The sequence below is a fragment of the Melospiza melodia genome (assembly GCF_035770615.1).
Source record: "Melospiza melodia melodia isolate bMelMel2 chromosome 17 unlocalized genomic scaffold, bMelMel2.pri SUPER_17_unloc_1, whole genome shotgun sequence".
Taxonomy (NCBI): domain Eukaryota; kingdom Metazoa; phylum Chordata; class Aves; order Passeriformes; family Passerellidae; genus Melospiza; species Melospiza melodia.
Window position 1 is genome coordinate 1,086,428 of NW_026948502.1, and position 25,213 is coordinate 1,111,640.

Genomic DNA, 25,213 nt, shown 5'->3' on the forward strand with positions numbered 1-25,213 from the left:
GTGACACCCAAGTGACACCCGAGGAACCGAGTGACACCCGATGACACCGAGTGACCCCTGAGTGACATCTGGGACTCCGAGTGACACGCGAGTGACACCTGGTGACACTGAGTGACATCTGGGGCACCGAGTGACACCCGAATGACACCAAGTGACACCTGAGTGACACTGAGTGACACTGAATGACACCTGGTGACACCAAGTGACACCCGAGTGACACCTGGTGACACCTGAGGAACCGAGTGACACTGAATGACACGTGACACCCGAGTGACACCCCGGTGACGGTGACACGAGGCCACCCCCCAATAAAGCTGTCACACACGGCGCTGGCTCTGTGTCACCGTGTCACCGTGTCACTGTGCTTGGGGACATCGCGAAGCCACCGCCCCCCCCCCAGCCTGGGATTGTCCCCAAGGGTGTCCCCAGGGAGGGGACAATGACACAATGACAGCCACACACGGAGGGGGGGATGGCATTTATTGTCACCTGCGGGGACGGGGACAGGGACAGGGGGTGGCACTGGGCAGGGGACACGGGGGGTGACACCGCGGTGTCACCAGGGGTGGCTTGGGGTGACGGGGACAGTGCTGCTGGGGACAGTGCCACCATGGGGGTGACACTGCCACCATGGAGGTGACACTGGAGATGGGACCCTGGATGTGACACTGCCACCGAGGAGGGGACAGTGCCACCATGGAGGCGACACTGCCACTGGGGAGGGGACACCACGGATGGCACCCTGGAGGTGACAGTGCCACTGGGGAGGGGACACCGGGGATGGGAGCCTGGATGTGACAGTGCCACCACAGAGGTGACAGTGCCACCCTGAATGTGACACTGCCACCATGGAGGTGACACTGCCACCGTGGAGGGGACAGTGCCACTGGGGATGGCACCAGGGAGGGGACACTGCCACCCTGGATGTGACACTGCCACCACAGAGGGGACACTGCCACCATGGAGGGGACACCAGGGATGGCATCTGGAGGTGACACTGCCAACCTGGATGTGACATTGCCACCATGGAGGTGACACGGCCACCGTGGAGGGGACAGTGCCACCACAGAGGGGACACTGCCATCATGGAGGTGACACTGGGGATGGGACCCTGGATGTGACACTGCTACCGAGAAGGGGACACTGCCACCAGGGAGGTGACACTGCCACCACGGAGGGGACACTGCCACCAGGGATGGCATCTGGAGGTGACACTGCCACCATGGAGGTGACACTGCCACCCTGGAGGTGACACTGCCACCGGGGCTGGCACCCTGGAGGTGACAAGGGACGGTGTGGCCACACTGCCGTGTCCTGCTGTGACACCAGGGTGACAAGGGGCTCATGTCCCCTGCCCCTCTCTGTGCCCAAGGCTCAGGGCAGGACTGGCGGGGACACATCACGGTGTCCCCACAGTGTCACAGCAGGGAGGGGACAGCAGAGAGCACCGTGTCCCCAAGGTGTCCCCAAGGTGTCCCCAGGATGGGGAGGGGACAACGGGGGATGTTCTGGGGCTGTCCCTGCAGTGTCCCCACAGCAGGAAGAGGACACTGGGGGCTGTCCCTGTGGTGTCCCCTTGCTGTCACAGCAGGAAGGGGACACTGGGGGCTGTCCCTGTGGTGTCCCCCCGGCGGTGTCACAGCAGGAAGGGGACACTGGGGGCTGTCCCCTCGATGTCCCCTCGGTGTCACAGCAGGAAGCGGACACTGAGGGACGTCCTCGCGGTGTCACAGCAGGAAGGGGACACTGGGGGATGTCCCCTCGGTGTCCCCTCAGTGTCACAGCAGGAAGGGGACACTGGGGGCTGTCCCCTGGGTGTCCCCCCGGTGTCACAGCAGGAAGGGGACACTGGGGGCTGTCCCCAGGGCGGTGTCACAGCAGGAAGGGCACGATGGGCGAGCGCAGGGGCGGGTAATCGCGGAACTCGCGCAGGTAACTGCGGTGCTTGCCCTGAGCCCAGATCGCCATCTGCACGAACCCCACCAGCGAGAAGAGCGCCACTGTGGGGACAGGGACACGGCTGGCACCGCGGGGACACCGCAGGGACACGGCCGGGACACGGCTGGCACCGCGGGGACACCACAAATCCCCCCAAAATCCACGCAAAATCCCCCTAAATCCACCCCAATCCAACACAAATCCACCCCAAAATCTGCTCAATTCCCCTCACAATCCACTCCAAATCCAACCCAAATCCCTTCAAAATCCCCCTAAATCCAACACAAATGAACCCCAAAATCCCCCCAAGTCACCCTGAAATCCACCCCACATCCAGCCCAAAATCCACTCAATTCCCCACAAAATCCACCTGAATCCGTCCATATCCACCCCAAATCCACCTGAATCCAACACAAATCCACCCCAAAATCCACTCAATTCCCCTCACAATCCACTCCAAATCCAACCCAAATCCACCCAAATCCCTTCAAAAGCCCCCTAAATCCAACACAAATCCACCCCAAAATCCCCCCCAAGGCACCCTGAAATCCACCCCAAATCCAGCCCAAAATCCACTCAATTCCCCACAAAATCCACCTGAATCCATCCATATCCACCCCAAATCCAGCTGAATCCAACACAAATCCCCCAAACCCACCCCAAATCCACTCCTAAATCCACCCCGAATCACCCCAAAATCCACCCCAAATCCACACAAATCCACGCAAAATCCCCCTAAATCCACCCAATTCAACACAAATCCACCCCAAAATCCACCCAAATCCACCCCAAAATCCACCCAAATCTCCTCACTAAATCCACCCCAAATTCCCCCAAAATCCACTCAATTCCCCTCAAAATCCACCCAGATTCGCTCCTAAATCCACCCCTAAATCCAACGCATTCCCCAAAATCCACCCCAAATCACCACTAAATCCACCCAAATCCATCTAAACCACCCCAAATCCAACCCAAATCCACACAAAATCCACACAAAATCCACCCCAAATCACCCCAAATCCACCCCAATCCAACACATTACCCAAAATCCACCCCAAATCACCACTAAATCCACCCAAATCCATCTAAACCACCCCAAATCCAACCCAAATCCACCCCAAATCCACAAAAAATCCACCCCAAACCACCCCAAATCCCCCCAAAATCTACCCCAAATCCACCCCAATCCAACACATTCCCCAAAATCAACCCCAAATCACCACTAATCCACCCAAATCCAACCCAAATCCATCTAAACCACCCCAAATCCACCCCAAATCCAACCCAAATCCACACAAAATCCACCCCAAACCACCCCAAATCCCCCAAAATCTACCCGAAATCCACCCCAATCCAACACAAATCCACCCCAAAATCCACTCAAATCCACTCAAAATTCACCCAAATCTCCTCACAAAATCCACCCCAAATCCAACCCAAATGCCCCAAAATTCCCCTCCAAGTCACCCCGAAATCCACCCCTAAATCCACCCCAAATGACCCCAAAATCTAAACAATGACCCCTAAATCCATCCCAAATCCATCCCAATTCCACCCCAAATCACCCCTAATCCACCTGAATCCACCTCAAATCACCCTAATTCCACCCAAATCCAACCCAAATCCATCTAAACCACCCCAAATCTCCCCAAAAGCCATCCAATCACCCCAAAATCGAAACAATAACCACCAAATCCACCCAAAATCCACCCCAAATCACCCCCAAAATCCACCTGGATCACCCTAAAATCCTCCCCAAATCCCTCCTAAATCTACCCCAAAATCCACCCCAAATCCTGTCAAAATCCACCGAGTCCCTCCTAAATCCACCCCTAAATCCACCCCAAAATCCCCCAAATTCAACACAATTCCACCCCAAATCACCCCAAACCACCTCAAATCCCCCCAAAACTCACCCCAAGTCACCCAAATCCAACTCAAATCCTCCCAGATCCCAAATCACCCCTAAATTCAACCCATACCCACCTCAAATCCCCCCAAATCCACCCCAAAACCCCCAAATCCACCCCAAAACCCCCAAATCCAACCCATTCCCCAAAATCCACCCCAAAATCCACCCCACATCCTCCCAGATCCCCCCAAAATCCACACAAATCCCCCCGAATCCACCCCAATTCCACCCCTAATCCATTTAAACCACCCCAACCCCCCCCCAAAAATCGTTCCCAAATCCACCCCAAATTCCCCCAAATCCACCTAAATCCACCCTGAATCCGCCTCATATCCCCCCAAAATCACTCCTAAATCCGCCCCAAATCACCCCAAAATCCACCTAAACCACCCCCAAATCCACCTGAATGCCCCCCAAATTCCCCTCAAATCCACCCCAAAAACCACCCAAATCCACCCCAAAATCCACCTAAACCACCCCAAATCACCCCAAATTCCCCCAAATCACCCCCAAATCCATCTAAATCCACCCAAATCCACCCTGAATCCCCCCAAAATCCCTGGGGACCCTGGAGTGGCACAGGGGACAGGGACAGAGGGGACACCGGACCGGAGTCTCTGGGGTGTCACCCCCCGTCCCGCGTCCCCTTGTGTCCCCCTCAGTGTCCCCTCCATGCCCCCACCATGTCCCCTCCTGGTCCCCTCTGTGTCCCCCTCATTGTCCCCTCATGTCCCCTCCATGTCCCACCCTGTGTCCCCTCCATGTCCCCCTTTGTCCCCCTCTGTGTCCCCTCATGTCCCTCCCGTGTCCCCCTTTGTCCCCCTCATGTCCCCTCATGTTCCTCCATGTGTCCCCCCCATGTGTCCCCTCATGTGTCCCCTCCATGTCCCCCCATGTCCCCCCATGTGTCCCCTGCTGTCCCCTGCTGTCCCCTCACCGGGCAGGCACTGGGTCATGATGGTGAAACCGATCCAGGAACCGACCTAGGGGGACAAATTGGGGACTGTCACCTGTGGGTGTCACCTGTGGGTGTCACCTGTGGGTGTCACCTGTGGGGTGTCACTTATGGGGATGTCACCTTTGGGCAGTGTCCCCATCCTCCAGTGACACCCCCAGCACCGCGATGTCCCCATGGCCGTGTCCCCTCCCAAGACTGTCACACCCCCCAGGTGTCCCCAGGGTGTCCAGGTGTCCCCAGGGATGTCACAGCCCCCCAGGTGTCCCCATTGTCCCCATGTCCCCACTGCCCCCATGTCCCCACTGCCCCCATGTCCCCCACTGTCCCCAATGTCCCCACTGTCCCCACTGTCCCCATGTCCCCACTGTCCCCACTGTCCCACTGTCCCACTGTCCCCATGTCCCCACTGTCCCCACTGTCCCCAGTGTCCCACTGTCCCCACTGTCCCCAGTGTCCCCAATGTCCCCACTGTCCCATTGTCCCCATGTCCCCATTGTCCCCACTGTCCCCATTGTCCCCAGTGTCCCCACTGTCCCCAGTGTCCCCCATTGTCCCCAATGTCCCCAGTGTCCCCACTGTCCCACTGTCCCCATTGTCCCCACTGTCCCCACTGTCCCCATTGTCCCCACTGTCCCCAGTGTCCCCACTGTCCCCACTGTCCCTGACCTCGTAGGTGTAGTTGGGGCAGGACACGAGCAGGAACAGCCACGTGAACGGGTTCCGCGTCGGGTACGGGATCTTGCGCGTCTTGGAGCCTGCGGGGACACACGGGGACATCGGGGACATTGGGGACATCGGTGACACACAGGGACATCGGGGACATCGGGGACATCAGTGACACACAGGGACATCAGTGACACACGGGGACATCGGGGACATCGGGGACATCAGTGACACACGGGGACACACGGGGACATCGGTGACACATGGGGACATCGGTGACACACGGGGACACACGGGGACACACGGGGACACACGGGGACACACGGGGACATCGGTGACACACGGGGACATCAGTGACACACGGGGACACACGGGGACATCGGTGACACACGGGGACATCAGTGACACACGGGGACACACGGGGACACACGGGGACACACGGGGACATCGGTGACACACAGGGACGTCGGGGACATCGGGGACATCAGTGACACACGGGGACATCGGTGACACACGGGGACATTGGTGACACACAGGGACACACGGGAACACACAGGGACATCGGTGACACAGGGGGACACCGGTGACATGGGGGGACACCGGTGACACAGAGCACCACGGGGACACGGCACACACAGGGACACACCGGTGACACCCCCGGACGTGGGGACACAGGGGGGGACACTGGTGACACATGGGGACACAGGACAGGCACTGTGACACGGGGACACAGGGACACACATGGGGACACATGGGGACACAGGGACACACGGGGGGACACAAGGGGACACGGGACACGCACTGTCACATGGGGACACAGGGACAGACACGGGGACACACCGGTGACATCCCGTAGGACACGGGTCACACACTGGTGACACCCTCAGGACACGTGTCACCCCCCAGGCCACGCCCCAGACAGGTGCCACCCTCCATGTCCCCTCCATGTCCCCTCTGTGTCCCCCACTGTCCCCACTGTCCCCTCAATGTCCCCAGTGTCCCTGATGTCCCCCGTGTCCCTCAGTGTCCCCAATGTCCCCATGTCTGCCCACTGTCCCCTGGCTGTCCCCAATGTCCCTCTGTGTCCCCCAATGCTCCCACTGTCCCCAATGTCCCCTGGCTGTCCCCTCAATGTCCCCCATGTCCCTGCTGTCCCCAATGTCCCCTCAATGTCCCCGCTGTCCCCAATGTCCCCCCAATGTCCCCATTGTCCCCAATGTCCCCCCAATGTCCCCAATGTCCCCTCAATGTCCCCCCACTGTCCCCAATGTCCCCTGGCTGTCCCCTCAATGTCCCCAATGTCCCCAACACCCCATTGTCCCCAATGTCCCCAATGTCCCCAGTGTCCCCACTGTCCCCAATCCCCCCATTGTCCCCAGTGTCCCCCCGCTGTCCCCTCAATGTCCCCTCTGTCCCCAATGTCCCCTCAATGTCCCCTCAATGTCCCCACTGTCCCCAGTGTCCCCACTGTCCCCAGTGTCCCCCCGCTGTCCCCGCTGTCCCCAGTGTCCCCCCGCTGTCCCCACTGTCCCCAGTGTCCCCCCGCTGTCCCCGCTGTCCCCTCACCCGCCGGCCGCAGGTTCCTCAGGGCCACGTGGATGGAGAAGTTCCCGAGCTGGCAGAACTGGGGGGGTCACGGAGGGGTCACGGAGGGGTCACGGAGGGGTCACGGCGGGGGTGGCACCAGGACCCCCCCAGGGACCCCCCAATGTCCCCATTGGGACCCCCCAAAACTGCCCCAGCCCCCCAAAATGTGCCCAGAGCCCCCCATGGCCCCTCAAACCCCCCCAGCCCCCCAAAATCTGCCCAGAGCCCCCCAGCCCCACTGGGACCCCCCCAAACCCCCCACGGCACCCCCAAATCCCCCATTCCAATTCCCTGAGCCCCCCCAAACCCCCCAAACCCTCACTGGGACCCCCCCAAACCCCTCAAACCCCCCGAACTCCCCCAAACCGCCCATGGACCCCCCAAACCCCCCCATGGACCCCCCAAATCCCCCATTCCTGTTCCCTCAGCCCCCCCATAGCCCCCCAAACCCCTCAAACCCCCCTGAACTCCCCCCAAACCCCCCATGGACCCCCCAAACCCCCCATGGACCCCCCAAATCCCCCATTCCTGTTCCCTCAGCCCCCCCATAGCCCCCCAAACCCCTCAAACCCCCCTGAACTCCCCCAAACCGCCCATGACCCCCCAAACCCCCCATGGACCCCCCAAATCCCCCATTCCTGTTCCCTCAGCCCCCCATGGGCCCCCCACAGCCCCCCAAACCCCCCATGGCCCCCCAGACCCCTCCCCAAATCCCCCATCCCAGCCCCCCCCAAACCAACTGGGAGCCCCCCAAACCCTCAATGGAACCCCCAGACCCCCCAAAAGAGCCCAGACCAGACCAGCCCCCCCCCAACCCACTGGGACCCCCCAAACCCCCCATGGGCCCCCCCAAACCCCCCATGACCCCCCCAAACCCACCGGGAGCCCCCCCAAACTCCCCATCCCAACCCCCCAAACCCCCCAAACCCCCCATGGGCCCCCCCAAACCCCCCAAACCCCACTGGGACCCCCCCAAACCCCCCAAACCCCTCTCCCAGCCCCCCAGACCCCCACTGGGACCCCCCAACTCTGCCACGACCCCCCAAATCCCCGTCCTGACCCCCCCAAACCCCCCAAAGCCCCCATTCCCAGCCCCCCAATATCCCCTCAATGTCCCCCCAGTGTCCCCCCAGTGTCCCCCAGTGTCCCCCCAATGTCCCCCTCAATGTCCCCCCAGTGTCCCCAATGTCCCCTCAATGTTCCCCCAGTGTCCCCCAGTGTCCCCCCAATGTCCCCCTCAATGTCCCCCCAGTGTCCCCAATGTCCCCTCAATGTTCCCCCAGTGTCCCCCAGTGTCCCCCCAATGTCCCCCCAGTGTCCCCCCAATGTCCCCCTCAATGTCCCCCCAGTGTCCCCAATGTCCCCTCAATGTCCCCCCAGTGTCCCCCAGTGTCCCCCCAGTGTCCCCCCAATGTCCCCCTCAATGTCCCCCCAGTGTCCCCCAGTGTCCCCCAGTGTCCCCCCAGTGTCCCCCAGTGTCCCCCAGTGTCCCCCCAGTGTCCCCCGTACCCACCAGGAACACGGCCAGCGCCAGCTTCACCTGATCGTCACCGTACGCTGGGGGGACAGACGGGGTCAGAGCGGGACAGACGGACACGGGGACAGGGACAAAGGGGACAGACGGACACGGGGACAGACTGACACAGGGACAGGGATGGGGACAGACAGACATGGGGACAGGGACACAGGGACAGGGATGGGGACAGACGGACACAGGGACAGAGGGACAGGGACACGGAGAGGTCAGCACAAGGACAGGGGGACAGACGGACACAGGGACAAAGGGACAGAGGGACACAGGGACAGGGACAAAGGGGACAGACGGACACGGGGACAGACGGACACAGGGACAGGCACGGGGACAGACGGACACAGGGACAGATGGACAGAGGGACACAGGGACAGAGGGACAGGGACACAGGGACAGGCATGGGGACAGACGGACACAGGGACAAAGGGACAGAGACACGGAGAGGTCAGCACAAGGACAGGGGGACAGACGGACACAGGGACAGGGAGACAGGGGGACAGGGATGGGGACAAAAGGGGGACAGAGATGGGGATGGGGACAGAGACACAGGGACAGAGGGACAGGGACACGAGGGGGTCAGCATGGGGACAGACAGACAGGGACAGAGGGACAGAGGGACACAGGGACACCCACAGTGTCCCCTCCTGCAGGGACACGGGCGTGGCAGGGACAGGGACAGGGACAGGGACACCCCCCGTGTGTGTCCTGGTGACACAGGGGGACAAGGGGACACGGAGATGGGGACAGGGACAGGTGACAGTGACGGTGACAGTGACACACAGGTAACACACAGGTGACAATGACAGTGACACACAGGTGACACACAGGTGACAGTGACGGTGTCACTCACGTGGCGGGGTGTACAGCGAGTGGTTGATGTAATGGGGACAGTGACAGTGACACACAGGTGACAGTGACAGTGACACACAGGTGACACACAGGTGACACACAGGTGACAGTGTCACTCACCTGGCGGGGTGTACAGCGAGTGGCTGATGTAATGGGGACAGTGACAGTGACACACAGGTGACAGTGACAGTGACACACACGTGACACACAGGTGACAGTGTCACTCACCTGGCGGGGTGTACAGCGAGTGGCTGATGTAATGGGGACAGTGACAGTGACACACGGGTGACACACAGGTGACAGTGACAGTGACAGTAACACACAGGTGACACACAGGTGTCACTCACCTGGCGGGGTGTACAGCAGGTGGTTGATGTAATGGGGATGGGGACAGTGACACACAGGTGACAGTGACAGTGACACACAGGTGACACACGGGTGACAGTGACACACAGGTGACACACAGGTGACACACAGGTGTCACTCACCTGGCGGGGTGTATAGTGGGTGGTTGATGTAGTGGGGATGGGGACAGTGACAGTGACACACAGGTGGCACACAGGTGACAGTGACAGTGACACACAGGTGACAGTGACACACAGGTGACACACAGGTGACAATGACAGTGACACACAGGTGACACACAGGTGACAGTGACGGTGTCACTCACCTGGCGGGGTGTACAGCGGGTGGTTGATGTAGTGGGGATGGGGACAGTGACAGTGACACACAGGTGGCACACAGGTGACAGTGACAGTGACAGTGACAGTGACAGTGACACACAGGTGGCACACAGGTGACAGTGACACACAGGTGACACACAGGTGACAGTGACGGTGTCACTCACCTGGCGGGGTGTACAGCGGGTGGTTGATGTAGTACGCCATCCAGGCAGCGAAGCCCCAGTAGTAGGTGCAGTTCTGGGGACATTGAGGACACGTTGGGGACATTGGGGACACTTTGGGGACACCTTGGGGACACCTTGGGGACACTTTGGGGATGTGGCAGTGGTGGGCAGGGACACCTGGGGACAGCCAGGTGTGCGGGGCTGCCATGGAGGGGACACTGAGGGGACAGGGAGGGGACAGGGTGGCAGAGGTGACACCAGGATGACGCCATACGGGGTCAGGGCCAGGTGGGGACAGGGGGTGGCAGAGGTGACCCAGAGGTGACAGAAGTGGCAGAGGTGACACAGAGGTGACCCAGGGGGGACAGGGAGGTGACCCAGGTGACAGTGACACCTGGAGGATGTCACACGGGGTCAGGGCTGGGCAGGGACAGGGGGTGGCAGAGGTGACAGGGAGGTGACACAGAGGGGACACAGAGGTGACCCAGGGGGGACAGGGAGGTGACCCAGGTGACAGTGACACCCCAGAGGTGTGGCACAGGGTCAGTGCCACTGCGCCAGAACTGGTGGGGACAGGGACAAGGACAAGGACAAGGAGGGGACAGGGAGGGGACAGCAGTGCTGGGAGTGTGGCACACGTGTCACACAGGTGTCACACAGGTGACACACAGGTGACACACAGGTGTCACAGGTGACAGGGGGATGGCACAGGTGGCACAGGTGACAGGGGGATGGCACAGGTGACACAGGTGACACTCGGGTGTCCCAGGTGTCCCCCCTTGAAGATGTTGCACAGGGGCACGGTGCCGTGCGAGAAGGGGACAGGGAGGGGACAGGACACTGCCCAGGGCAGTGACACAGGTGTCACACAAGTGACAGGGGGATGGCACAGGTGGCACAAGTGACAGGGGGATGGCACAGGTGGCACAGGTGACACAGGTGACACTCGGGTGTCCCAGGTGTCCCCCCTTGAAGATGTTGCACAGGGGCACGGTGCTGTGCGAGAAGGGGACAGGGAGGGGACAGGACACTGCCCAGGGCAGTGACACAGGTGACACACAGGTGTCACACAGGTGTCACACAGGTGACAGGGGGTGGCACAGGTGACACAGGTGACACTCGGGTGTCCCAGGTGTCCCACCTTGAAGATGTTGCGCAGGGGCACGGTGCCGTGCGAGAAGGGGACAGGGCGGTACCGGGGCAGTGACACAGGTGTCGCACAGGTGATAGGGGGATGGCACAGGTGACAGACAGGTGTCACACAGGTGTCATAGGTGACACAGGTGACACTCCCACCTTGAAGATGTTGCGCAGGGGCATGGTGCCGTGCGAGAAGCGGTGCACGAACAGCGTCTCCAGCAGCCGCTTGACGTAGTGGAACGAGTGACAGCAGCACGCCAGGCTGGGGACGTTGGGGACACCGTTGGCGACACTGGGGACACACCTGGCACACACCTGGGACACACGTGGGACACCTCCCCCTGTCCCCACCACCTGGCCAGTGTCCCCACAATGGGCCCTGCAAGCCCCAGTGTCCCCAATGTCCCCAATGTCCCCATTGTTCCCCCAATGTCCCCATTGTCCCCAATGTCCCCAATGTCCCCATTGTCCCCACTGTCCCCATTGTCCCATTGTCCCCACTGTCCCCATTGTCCCCAATGTTCCCCCAATGTCCCCATTGTCCCCATTGTCCACAATGTCCCCAATGTCCCCCACAGTGTCCCCATTGTCCCCAATGTTCCCATTGTCCCCAATGTCCCCATTGTCCCCATTGTCCACAATGTTCCCATTGTCCCCAATGTTCCCCCAATGTCCCCATTGTCCCCATTGTCCCCCACAGAGTCCCCAGTGTCTCCCCGATGTCACCACGTCCCCCCATAACCCCCAATGTCCCAAATGTCCCCCCCCCCCCCCCCCCCGGTGTCCCCAGTGTCCCTGATGTCCCCAACATCCCCAATGTCTCCCAGCATGCCCATTGTCCCTGATGTCCCCAGTGTCCCCAAACCCCCCAATGTTCCCAACCCCCCATTGTCCCCTGTGTCCCCCTAATGTCCCCAATCCCCTAATTGTCCCTAATGTCCCCATTGTCCCCAATGTCCTCCCAATGTCCCCAGTGTCCCCAAGGTGTCCCCAATGTCCCCAAGGTGTCCCCAATGCCCCCAGTGTCCCCAAGATGTCCTCAAGGTGTCCCCAGTGTCCCTCACTGGACCATGTGGTGCCAGCTGGTGGTGACTGTCCCCAATGTCCCCAATGCTTCCAATGTCCCTGACATCCCCGATGTCCCCACTGTCCCCAAGGTGTCCCCAGTGTCCCCAATGTCCCCCCGGTGTCACTCACTGCACCACGCGGTGCCGGCTGGCCATGACTGTCCCCAAGGTGTCCCCATTGTGCCCAAGGCGTCCCCAGTGTCCCCAAGATGTCCTCAAGGTGTCCCCAGTGTCCCTCACTGGACCATGTGGTGCTGGCTGGTGGTGACTGTCCCCAATGTCCCCAATGCTTCCAATGTCCCTGACATCCCCGATGTCTCCATTGTGCCCAAGGTGTCCCCAATGTCCCCAAGGTGTCCCCAGTGTCCCCTCAATGTCCCACCGGTGTCACTCACTGCACCACGAGGTGCCGGCTGGCCGTGACTGTCCCCAGTGTCCCCAGTGTCCCCAAGGTGTCCCCCCGGTGTCACTCACTGCACCACGCGGTGCCGGCTGGCCGTGACTGTCCCCAGTGTCCCCAGTGTCCCCACTGTCCCCAAGGTGTCCCCAGTGTCCCCAAGGTGTCCCCAGTGTCCCCACTGTCCCCACTGTCCCCCAGTGTCACTCACTGCACCACGCGGTGCCGGCTGGCTGTGACTGTCCCCAGTGTCCCCAGTGTCCCCAAGGTGTCCCCCCGGTGTCACTCACTGCACCACGCGGTGCCGGCTGGCCGTGACTGTCCCCAGTGTCCCCAATGTCCCCAAGGTGTCCCCCCGGTGTCACTCACTGCACCACGCGGTGCCGGCTGGCCGTGAAGTCGTAGCGGGGCCCGTACAGGAACGGCACCCGGAAATAGAAGAGCAGGTAAATGAGCAGGGGGCCGGCGTACTCCGTCAGGAACACCTGGGACAGGGGACAAGGGACACACAGGGACAGTGAGGGACACCTGGGACAGTCAGGGACACCTGGGACAGTGAGGGACAGGTAAATGAGCAGGGGGCCGGCGCACTCCGTCAGGAACACCTGGGACAGGGGACAGGGGACAGACAGGGACAGTCAGGGACAGACAGGGACACCTGGGCAGGGGACAGGGGACAGTCAGGGACAGTCAGGGACACCTGGGACAGGTGAGAGGGGACAGGTAAATGAGCAGGGGGCCGGCGTACTCCGTCAGGAACACCTGGGACAGGTAAGGGACAGGGGACACACAGGGACAGTGAGGGACACCTGGGCAGGTGACAGGGGACAGACAGGGACAGTCAGGGACAGACAGGGACACCTGGGACAGGGGACAGGGGACAGTCAGGGACAGTCAGGGACACCTGGGACAGTGAGGGACAGGTAAATGAGCAGGGGGCCGGCGCACTCTGTCAGGAACACCTGGGACAGGGGACACACAGGGACAGTCAGGGACAGTCAGGGACAGTCAGGGACAGTGAGGGGACAGTGAGGGGACAGACAGGGACAGTCAGGGACACCTGGGACAGGTGAGAGAGGACAGGTGAGGGACACCTGGGACAGGTGAGAGGGGACAGTGACACCTGGGACAGGTGAACACAAGGGACATGGAACACTGAGGAGCAGGGACAGATGGACATGGGGACACAGATGTGACACAGATGTGACACAGGTGACACAGGGAGGTGACACAGGTGTGACACAGGTGTGACACAGGTGACACACAGGTGACACAGGTGACACACAGGTGGCACAGGGGGTTACACAGATGACACAGATGTGACACAGGTGACACACAGGTGACACACAGGTGACACACAGGTGACACACAGGTGACACACAGGTGACACAGAGGTGACACACAGGTGACACAGGTGACACACAGGTGACACACAGGTGACACACAGGTGACACAGAGGTGACACACAGGTGGCACAGGTGACACAGGTGACACTGACCGTGACCCAGCTGATCTGCGCCCCCAGGTCCCGGAAGTAGAGCGTGGCCGTGGTGCCCACGGGCAGCGACTGCAGCACATCCTCGTCCTTGAGAGAGCGCCCCTCTGCGGAGAGCACAGCTGGCACACCTGGCACACACCTGGGCACACCTGGGCATGCCTGGGCACACACCTGGGCACACCTGGGCACACCTGGGCATGCCTGGGCACACACCTGGGCACACCTGGGCACACACCTGGGCACGCCTGGGCACACCTGGGCACGCCTGGGGCACATCTGGGCACACCTGGGGCACCTGGCACACCTGGGCACGCCTGGCCACACGCCTGGCACACCTGGCACACCTGGGCACGCCTGGCACACCTGGCACACACCTGGGCATGCCTGGGCACACCTGGGGCACCTAGACACACACCTGGGGCACCTGGGCATACCTGGCACACCTGGGCACGCCTGGGCACACCTGGGCATGCCTGGCACACCTGGCACACACCTGGGGCACCTGGCACACCTGGGCACAACCGGGCACACCTGGGGACATCCCTAGGGACACCTGGCACACCTGGGGGGGACACCTGGCACACCTGGCACACACCTGGGCACACACCTGGGCACACCCGGCACACACCTGGCACAACTGGGGACACACCTGGCACACACCTGGGCACACCTGGCACACCTTGGGAAACACCTGGCACACCTGGGCATGCCTGGGTATGCCTGGCACAACTGGGGACACACCTGGCACACACCTGGCACACCTGGGGCATCCCTGGGGCATCTCTGAGCACACACCTGGGCACACCTGGCACACACCTGGGCACACACGTGGCACACACGCGGCATACCCTTGGGCACACCTGGGGACACACCTGAGCACTCCTGGGGCGTGCCTGGCACACCTGGGGACATCTGGAACACACCTGGGCACACCTGGGCACACCTGGAGGGGTACCTGGGCACACCTGGGGACACAGCTGGAGGGGACCTGGGGACATCTGGAACACACCTGGGCACACCTGGGCACACCTGGGGGGACACCTGGCACACCTCTGGCACACCTGGGCACACCTGGGGACACCTGGCACACTCCTGGCGCACACCTAGAGCACACCTGGGCACAGGCCTGGGCACGCCTGAGGGGCACCTGGGCACACGAGGGAACGCCAGGTGAGACACCTGGCACACACCTGGGCACACCCGGGCACACCTGGCTCACACCTGGCTCACCTGGGGGGGTACCTGGGCACAGCTGGCACACACCTAGCACACCTGAGCATACCTGGCACACATCTGGGCACACCTGGGCACACCCGGGCACACCTGGCTCACACCTGGCTCACCTGGAGGGGTACCTGGCACACCTGGGCACACACCCAGCACTCCTGGCACAGACCCAGCGCTCCTGGCACACACCTGGGCACACACCTGGGGCATATCTGGGGCACACCTGGGGGACACCTGGGAGACACCGTGGGCAACTGGGGGGACACAGCTGGCACAGCTGGGGACATCCCTGGGGACACCTTGGGGACACCGGGGACATCCCTGGGGACATCCAGGGACACCTTGGGAACATCTTGAGGACACCTGGGGACATCCTTGGACACCCCTGGGGACAGCTGAGGACATCCCTGGGGACACTGAGGGACACTGAGGGACACCGGGGGACATTTGGGGGACATCCCTAGGGGAGACTTGGGGACACCGTGGGGACACCGTGGACATCCTTGGACACCCCTGGGGACACCTTGGTGACACCTGGGGACACCTTGGGGACACCTGGGGGACATCCCTGAGGGACACTTGGTGACACCTGGAGACAGCTGGGGGACCCCTGGGGACATTGAGGGACACTTGGGGACACCCTGGGGACACCTGGGGACATCTTGGGGACACCTGAGGACATCCCTTGGGGACACCTGAGGACATCCCTGGGGACAGCTGGGACACCTGGGGACATCCAGGGACACCTTGGGAACACCTTGGGAACACTTTGGGGACATCCAGGGACATCCTTGGACACCCCTGGGGACACTGAGGGACACTGAGGGACACTGGGGGACATTTGGGGGACATCCCTAGGGGACACTTGGGGACACCGTGGGGACACCGTGGACATCCTTGGACACCCCTGGGGACACTTGGTGACACCTGGGGACACCTTGGGGACACCTGGGGGACATCCCTGAGGGACACTTGGTGACACCTGGGGACAGCTGGGGGACACCTGGGGACATCCCTGGGGACAGCTGGGGACACCCTGGGGACACCTGGGACACCTGGGGACAGTTGGGACACCTGGGGACATCCGGGGACACCCCAGAGGACACCTGGGGACACCTGGGGACAGTTGGGGACAGTTGGGGACATTGGTGTCACTCACTGGGGTCCAGGCGCAGGGACTGCCTCGCTGGGTACCACTGGGGATCTGCGGGACACAGGGTCACAGGGTGGCACCAGGGGACAGCGGGGGTGGCACCATGGGGACAGGGACGGTGGCACCAGGGGACAGCGGGGGTGGCACCATGGGGACAGGGATGGTGGCACCAGGGGGACATGGCCATCAAGGGGACAGAGATGGTGGCACCAGGGGACAGGGACAGTGGCACCATGGGGACAGCGGGGGTGGCACCATGGGGACAGGGACGGTGGCACCATGGGGACAGGGACGGTGGCACCATGGGGACAGGGATGGTGGCACCAGGGGGACAGGGACGGTGGCACCATGGGGACAGTGACAGTGGCACCATGGGGACAGGACAGTGGCACCATGGGGACAGGGACGGTGGCACCAGGGGGACATGGCCATCAAGGGGACAGAGATGGTGGCACCATGGGGACAGGGACAGTGGCACCATGGGGACAGGGATGGTGGCACCAGGGGACAGCAGGGGTGGCACCATGGGGACATGGCCATCAAGGGGACAGGGATGGTGGCACCATGGGGACAGCAGGAGTGGCACCAGGGGACAGGGATGGTGGCACCAGGGGACAGTGACAGTGGCACCATGGGGACATGGCCATCAAGGGGACAGGGATGGTGGCACCAGGGGACAGGGACAGTGGCACTGCGGGGACATGGCCACAGAGGGGACAGGGATGGTGGCACTGTGGGGACAGTGGGGGTGGCACCCAGGGGACAGTGGGGGTGGCACTGTGGGGACAGCAGGGGTGGCACTGTGGGGACAGCAGGGGTGGCACTGTGGGGACATGGCCACAGAGGGGACAGGGATGGTGGCACTGTGGGGACAGCAGGGGTGGCACTGTGGGGACTGTGACGGTGGCACTGGGGGGACATGGCCACAGAGGGGACAGGGATCATGGCACTGTGGGGACAGTGGGGGTGGCACCCAGGGGACAGTGGGGATGGCACCCAGGGGACAGTGGGGGTGGCACCCAGGGGACAGTGGGCATGGCACTGTGGGGACAGCAGGGGTGGCACTGTGGGGACAGTGGGGATGACACCCAGGGAACAGTGACAGTGGCACTGCAGGGACACAGCCCCCATGGGGACAGCGGGGGTGGCACTGTGGGGACAGTGGGGGTGGCACTGGGGGGACATGGCCACAGAGGGGACAGGGATCGTGGCACTGAGGGGACACAGCCCCCATGGGGACAGGGACAAGGAGGCCCCCCGGGCCCGGTGACACGGTGACACGGTGACACGGCCTGGTGACATGTCCCCATGGCTCAGTGACCTGTCCCAGGCACACTGAGGGTCCCCACGTCCCTGTCCCTGTCCCCTCTCCCTGTCCCTGTCCCCCTGTCCCTGTCCCCAAATCTCTGTCCCAGTGTCCCCTGTCCTCATCCCCTTGGTCCCCTGTCCCCCCTGTCCCCGTCCCCGTCCCTGTCCCCTCTGTCTCCCTGTCCCCATGTCCCCGTCCCTGTCCCCGTCCCTGTCCCTGTCACATTTCCCCCGTCCCCTCCCTGTCCCCATGTGCCCCATCCGTGTCACCTCCCTGTCCCCTGTCCCCCCTGTCCCCTCCCTGTCCCTTCCTTGTTCTCATGTCCCTCTGTCCCTGTCCCCTCCCTGTCCCTCTGTCCCCATCCCATGTCCCCATCTCTGTCCCCTGTCCCCCCATCCCCATGTCCCCCCTGTCCCCCATCCCTGTCCCTGTCCCCATATCTCTGTCCCAATGTCCCCTGTCCCTGTCCCCTCTGTCTCCCTGTCCCCATGTGCCCTTCCTCTCCCTATGCCATGTCCCCCTCCCTGTCCCCATGTCCCCTCCCTGTCCCCATGTCCCCCTATCCCCATCCCTGTCCCCATGTCCCCTATCCCCATCCCTGTCCCAGTCCCATGTCCCCATGTCCCCTCCCTGTCCCCTCCCTGTCCCCTCCCTGTCCCCTCCCTGTCCCCATGTCCCCCCGTCCCCCATCGCCATCCCTTTCCCAGTCCCATGTCCCCCTGTCCCCTCCCTGTCCCCTCCCTGTCCCCATGTCTCCATGTCCCCGTCCCCCTCCCTGTCCCTGTCGCCATCCCCCTGTCCCCGTCCCCTGTCCCCTCCCTGTCCCTTCCCTGTCCCCATGTCCCTGTCTCCTCTGTCCCCCTGTCCCCCTCCCTGTCCCCCATCCCTGTCCCCTCCCTGTCCCCTCCCCATCCCCCCCTCCCTGTCCCCCTGTCCCTGTTCCCCTGTCCCCCTGTCCCCATGTCCCTGTCCCCCTGTCCCTGTCCCCACTCACGGCTCTTGCTGAACAGGTTTTTGATGTCGGCCACCGTGGCCTGAGGCTCCACCTGGGGACAGCGATGGCACTCAGGGGACATGGGGACAGTGCAGGGCCACCCGTGTCCCCTTCCAGGCCACCCCTGTCCCCTCCCAGGCTCCACCTGGGGACAGCGATGGCACTCAGGGGACATGGGGACAGTACAGGGCCACCCCTGTCCCCTCCCAGGCTACCCCTGTCCCCTCCCAGGCTGTCCCCGTGTCCCCCTGTGTGCTGTCCCCATGTCACCCCGTGTCCCATGTCTCTCCCATGGCCACCTATGTCCCTGTGTCCCCCTGTGTCCGTCTGTCCCCTCCTGTCCCCCTGTGTCCTTCTGTCCCCTCCTGTCCCCCTGTCCCCCATGCTGTCCCTGTGTCCCCGTGTCTCCCCGTGTCCCCGTGTCTCCCCGTGTCCCTGTGTCCCCCCACGTCCCTCCACACTGTCCCTTAGTCCCCCCAGGTCCTCATGTCCCCCTGTCCCCCCATGTCCCCCTGTCCCCACTGCTGTCCCCATGTCACCCTGTGTCCCCATGTCCCCCCATGTGCCCCCCTGTCCCCATGTCCCCCCCATGTCCCCAGTTCCCCACGTCACCCCGTGTGTCCCTGTGTCCCCACGCTGCGCTCCCATCCTGTGTCCCCCTGTCCCCCCATGTCCCCCTGTCCCTCCATGTCCCCTGTCCCTCCATGTCCCCCTGTCCCTCCATGTCCCCCTGTCCCCCCGTGTCCCCCTGTCCCTCCATGTTCTTCTGTCCCCCTGTTCCCCTGTCCCCCCGTGTCCCCCTGTCCCTCCATGTTCCTCTGTCCCCCTGTTCCCCTGTCCCCCCGTGTCCCCCTGTCCCTCCATGTCCCTGTGTGCCCCCGTCCCCTCCTTTCCCCATGTCCCTTAGTCCCCACCATGGCCCCATGTCCCCCCATGTCCCCCTGTCCCCCCTCATGTCCCCCTGTCCCTCCATGTCCATATGTCCCCCCGTGTGCCCCGAGTCCCCATGTCCCCTCTTGTCCCTGTGTTCCTCCATGTCCCCATATCCCCCCCCGTCGCCCCGATGTCCCCCATGTCCCCCGCCATGTCCCCCTGTCCCCCCCATGTCCCCCTGTGTCCCCCTGTCCCCCGCCATGTCCCCCTGTCCCCCCATGTCCCCCTGTGTCCCCCTGTCCCCCCCCATGTCCCCCTGTCCCCTCCATGTCCCCCTGTCCCCTCCATGTCCTCATGTCCTCCTGCTGTCCCCCTGGTCCCCGTGTCTCACCATGCTGTCCCCATGTCCCCCCATGTCCCCCCATGTCCTCATGTCCCCTTGTCCTCTTTTGCTGTCCATGTCTCCCCATGTCCCCGTGTCCTCTTGTCCCTGTGTCCCCCATGTCCCTCCATGCTGTCCCTTAGTCCCCCCCATGTCCTCCTGTCCCCCCTCTGTCCCCATGTGTCCCCCTGGCCCCTCCACCCGCCATGTCCCCCCGTGTCCCCGTGTCCCCCCGTGTCTCCATGTCCCCCCCCCGTCCCCATGTCCCTTCATATCCCCCTGTACCCTCATGTCCCCCCCGTCCCCATGTCCCCTGCTGTCCCCCCTGTCCCCCCATGTCCTCCTGTGTCCCCATGTCCCCGTGTCCCACCGTGTCCCCATGTCCCCTCTTGCAGTCCACATGTCCCCCTGTCCCCTCCATCCCCCCCATGTCCCCCTGCTGTCCCCATGTCCCCCCCCTGTCCCTTAGTCCCCATTTCCCCATGTCCCCCTGTGTCCCCGGGGCCCCCATTGCCCTCCCATCCCCTGTGTCCCCTGTCCCCCCATGTCCTCATGTCCCCCCTGCTGTCCCCGTGTCCCCTCACGTCCCCCCTGTCCCCATGCCCCCATGCTCCCCTATGTCCCCATGTCCCTCCGTGGCCCTCCTGTCCCCATGGCCCCATGTCCCTGTGTCCCACCATGTCCCCATGTCCCTTAGTCCCCCCATGTCCCCCCCGTGTCCCCATGTCCCTCCATCCCCCTCTTGTCCCCATGTCCCCCTGTGTCCCCCCCATGTCCCCATGTCCCTTAGTCCCCATGACTGCCCATGTCCCCCTGTCCCCCCACGCTGTCCCCATGTCCCCTCATGACACAGTCCCCATGTTCCCCTTATGTCCCCCTGTCCCCCCATGCTGTCCCCATGTGTCTCCATGTCCCCTCTTGTCCCCCTGTCCCTCCATGTCCCCATGTCCCCCGTTCCCTGTGTACCTTGTCCAGCAAGCACAGTTTGTCCCTTGTCCCCATGTCCCCCCATGTCCCTCTATCCCCCCCATGTCCCGGTGTTTCCCTGTCCCCTCGTGTCCCTTAGTCCCCCCATGTCCCCATATCCCACCATGCTGTCCCCATGTCCCCCCCGTGTCCTCATGTGTCTCCATGTCCCCCCCATGTCCCCAGCTGTCCCCATACCTTGTCCAGCAAGCACAGTTTGTCCCTTGTCCCCACGTCCCCCCGTGTCCCCCTATCCGCCCCATGTCCCCATGTCCCCCCATGTCCCCCTGTCCCTCCACGTCCCCATGTGTCTCCATGTCCCCATGTCCCCCTGTCCCCCCCATGTCCCCCTGTCCCCTCCATGTCCCTGTGTCTCCATGTAGCCCCATCTCCCCCGGTCCCCATGTCCCCTGTCCCCATACCTTGTCCAGGAAGCACAGTTTGTCCCCTGTCCCCATGTCCCCCCATGTCCCCATGTCCCTCCATGTCCCCATGTCCCCCCATGTCCCCATGTGTCTCCATGTCCCCCCCATGTCCCCCTGTCCCCCCATGTCCCTCTATCCCTCCCCTGTCCCCAGCTGTCCCCATACCTTGTCCAGCAAGCACAGTTTGTCCCTGGTCCCCATGTCCCCTCATGTCCCCCTGTACCCCCCATGTCCCTGTGTCTCCCTGTCCCCCCATGTCCCCTTGTCCCTCCATGTCCTCATGACCCCCTGTGTCCTCATGTCCCCTTGTCCCTCCACGTCCCCCCCCCGTTCCCATGTCCCCAGCTGTCCCCATGTCCCCAGCTGTCCCCCATGTCTCCCTACCTTGTCCAGGAAGCACAGCTTGTCCAGGGTCCCCATGTCCCCCCATGCCCCCATGTCCCCCCATGTCCCCCCATGTCCCCCCCTGTCCCCATGTCCCCATGTTCCCCCCATGTCCCCATGTCCCCCCATGTCCCCATGTCCCCATGTCCCCCCCATGTCCCCATGTCCCCATGTCCCCCCCATGTCCCCATGTCCCCCCATGTCCCCATGTCCCCCCATGTCCCCAGCTGTCCCCCCATCCCCATGTCCCCCCATGTTCCCATGTCCCCCTACCTTGTCCAGGAAGCACAGCTTGTCCCTGGTCCCGATGTCCCCCCATGTCCCCATGTCCCCATGTCCCCCCATGTCCCCTCATGTCCCCCTATCCCCCCCATGTCCCTGTGTCTCCCTGTCCCCCCATGTCCCCTTGTCCCTCCATGTCCTCATGACCCCCTGTGTCCTCATGTCCCCTTGTCCCTCCACGTCCCCCCCATGTCCCCAGCTGTCCCCATGTCCCCAGCTGTCCCCCATGTCTCCCTACCTTGTCCAGGAAGCACAGCTTGTCCAGGGTCCCCATGTCCCCCCATGTCCCCATGTCCCCCCCATGTCCCCATGTCCCCCCATGTCCCCAGCTGTCCCCCCTGTCCCCATGTCCCCCCCTGTCCCCATGTCCCCCCATGTCCCCATGTCCCCATGTCCCCAGCTGTCCCCCGTGTCCCCTACCTTGTCCAGGAAGCACAGCTTGTCCCTGGTCCCCATGTCCCCCCTGTCCCCATGTCCCCATGTCCCCATGTCCCCAGCTGTCCCCCGTGTCCCCTACCTTGTCCAGGAAGCACAGCTTGTCACTGGTCCCCATGTCCCCCCATGTCCCCATGTCCCCGTGTCCCCCCATGTCCCCGTGTCCCCCCATGTCCCCAGCTGTCCCCATGTCCCCAGCTGTCCCCTACCTTGTCCAGGAAGCACAGCTTGTCCCTGGTCCCCATGTCCCCCCATGTCCCCATGTCCCCGTGTCCCCCCATGTCCCCAGCTGTCCCCTACCTTGTCCAGGAAGCACAGCTTGTCCCTGGTCCCCATGTCCCCAGCTGTCCCCATGTCCCCCCATGTCCCCGTGTCCCCCCATGTCCCCAGCTGTCCCCTACCTTGTCCAGGAAGCACAGCTTGTCCCTGGTCCCCATGTCCCCCCATGTCCCCATGTCCCCGTGTCCCCCCATGTCCCCTCATGTCCCCCCATGTCCCCGTGTCCCCTACCTTGTCCAGGAAGCACAGCTTGTCCCTGGTCCTGGCGTCCAGGATCTCCACCTCGAAGAAGAGCAGCGCCGCTTTCCGGGGCCGCCTCCCGGGAGGGGCCACCGGGGGCCACAGCCCGGCCACCCCCGGTGCCACCCCCGGCACCGCGGCCACCCCCGGCACCGGGGCCACCCCCGGGCCACCCCCGCGGGGCGACACCGCCGCCTCCATGGCCACCGAAACGCGACACCGACCGGCCCCGGGCGGCGCTAAATATAAACGCACCCAACCCCCCCCACCCCTTGGTGGCATTTGGTGGCCCCTGGTGGCCCTCGAGGTGGCCCTGGAGGTGGCACCATAGGTGGCCATGTGGTAGCTCGGGGGTCACCCTGGAGGTGGCCTCGTGGTGGCACCTGGTGGCCCTGGGGGTGGCCCTGGAGGTGGCTCCATGGTGGCCCTGGAGGTGGCACCTGGTGGCCGTGGAGGGGGCTCAGGGGTGGCCCTGGAGGTGGCCCCATGGTGGCTCTGGGGTGGCCCCATGGTGGCCTCATGGTGGCCCAGGGGTGGCCCTGGAGGTGGCCCTGGAAGTGGCATCTGGTGGTCCTGGGGGTGGCCTTGGAGGTGGCCCTGGGGTGGCAGTGTAATGGCCTGGAGGTGGCCCTGTGGTGGCTCTGGGGTGGCCCCTGGTGGCCCTGGAGGTGGCTCAGGGGTGGCTCTGGGGTGGCCCCATGGTGGCCTCTTGGTGGCCCAGGGGTGGCCCATGGTGGTCTCATGGTGGCCCAGGGGTGGCACAGGCGTGGCCCTGGAGGTGGCCCTGGGGGTGGCCCTGGAAGTGGACAGGGGTGGTCCTGGAGGTGGCCCAAGAGGTGGCTCTGGAGGTGGCACCTGGTGGCTCTGAAGGTGGCCCTGGAGGTGGCACAGGGGTGGCCCTGGAGGTGGCTCCATGGTGGCCCTGGAGGTGGCCTCATGGTGGCACCTGGTGGCTCTCTGATGGCCACGTGGTGGCCCTGGGGTGGATCTGGAGGTGGCCCTCAATGTGACCCCGCGGTGGCCTGGAGGTGGCTCTGGGGAAGTGACACCGGAATGGCAGGGAGGTGACACTGGGGAGGGTGACACTGCCACGGGGGGGTGACACTGCCATGGGGGGAGGGTGACACTGCCACGGGGTAAAGGTGACACTGCCATGGGGGGGTGACACTGGGGAGGGTGACACTGCCACGGGGTAAAGGTGACACTGCCATGGGGGGAAGGTGACACTGCCATAGGGGGGTGACACTGGGGAGGGTGACACTGCCATGGGGGGGAAGGTGACAGTGACAGCTCCGTGGGCCACCGGGGCCGTGCCTTGGAGCCACCCGGGGCACGGTGACGGTGACAGTGACGGTGACAGGGATGGTGACAGCGACGGTGACAGCGACAATGGCGCTCTGGGGGTGACACCGGGGCCCTCCCGGGCTCACTGCGGTCCCTCAGGGCGCTGCTGCGACCGCGGGGCCCTCCCGGGCCCCTCCGGGACCTTCCGGGACCCTCCGGGACCACCGAGCGCACCGGGACCCCAAGCCCCGCCCCTTTCCACGAGACCACGCCCCTTCCTGAAGCCACGCCCCTCATCGCCCTAAGCTCCGCCCCACCACCCACACCTGTCGCTCCCTGACGCGCACGCGCACATCGCAAACCCACCGCGCATGCGCACAGCGCGTCCCGGTTGCCCCGGGGCGGAACGCGCGGGTTCCGCGGGGCCGCCGCGATGGCGCCGTGCGGGACCGGCGGGGCCGGAGGCTCGGGGCCGCCCCGGTGCCGGTGTCCGGCCCGGGCCGCGGGCAGCGCGGCCGCCTCACCTCGTAGTGCTTCATGGCCGCTCCGCTCCGCCGCTCCCGCCGCCCCCGCCGCCCCCACGTGACCCGCCC

The 25,213-nt window shown here is 63.7% G+C and overlaps 1 protein-coding gene across 3 annotated transcripts; it reads right to left on the reverse strand.

Moving 5' to 3' along the window:
* Positions 1–463: 463 nt before the first annotated feature.
* On the reverse strand, positions 464–25,213 carry LOC134433010 (very-long-chain enoyl-CoA reductase). 3 transcript variants are annotated; one of them, XM_063181891.1, is made up of 13 exons: positions 25,145–25,213; positions 23,328–23,378; positions 19,071–19,122; positions 16,774–16,818; positions 14,388–14,491; positions 13,259–13,374; positions 11,582–11,687; positions 10,286–10,358; positions 8,572–8,615; positions 7,038–7,095; positions 5,475–5,563; positions 4,788–4,833; positions 464–2,000 (listed from the first exon to the last, which is right to left on the reverse strand). In XM_063181891.1, exons 1-13 carry the CDS (start codon positions 25,157–25,159, stop codon positions 1,873–1,875), a joined length of 927 nt encoding a protein of 308 aa, XP_063037961.1. In that variant the 5' UTR covers positions 25,160–25,213; the 3' UTR covers positions 464–1,872. The 3 variants fall into 3 exon arrangements, with proteins under 3 accessions (XP_063037961.1, XP_063037962.1, XP_063037963.1); XM_063181892.1 differs by lacking the exons at positions 7,038–7,095; positions 8,572–8,615; XM_063181893.1 differs by lacking the exons at positions 16,774–16,818; positions 19,071–19,122; positions 23,328–23,378; positions 25,145–25,213 and adding an exon at positions 14,579–14,599 and having other exon boundaries at positions 14,388–14,526.

Bases quoted from the DNA above. Each gene is read 5' to 3' on its own strand.
- LOC134433010 (XM_063181891.1), bottom strand. The intron at 11,688-13,258 runs GTGAGTGACACC...CAACGTCCCCAG, and splicing joins AGCCGGCACCGCGTGGTGCA to CCTGGCGTGCTGCTGTCACT. The intron at 7,096-8,571 runs GTGGGTACGGGG...TGACCCCCCCAG, and splicing joins TGGCGCTGGCCGTGTTCCTG to TTCTGCCAGCTCGGGAACTT.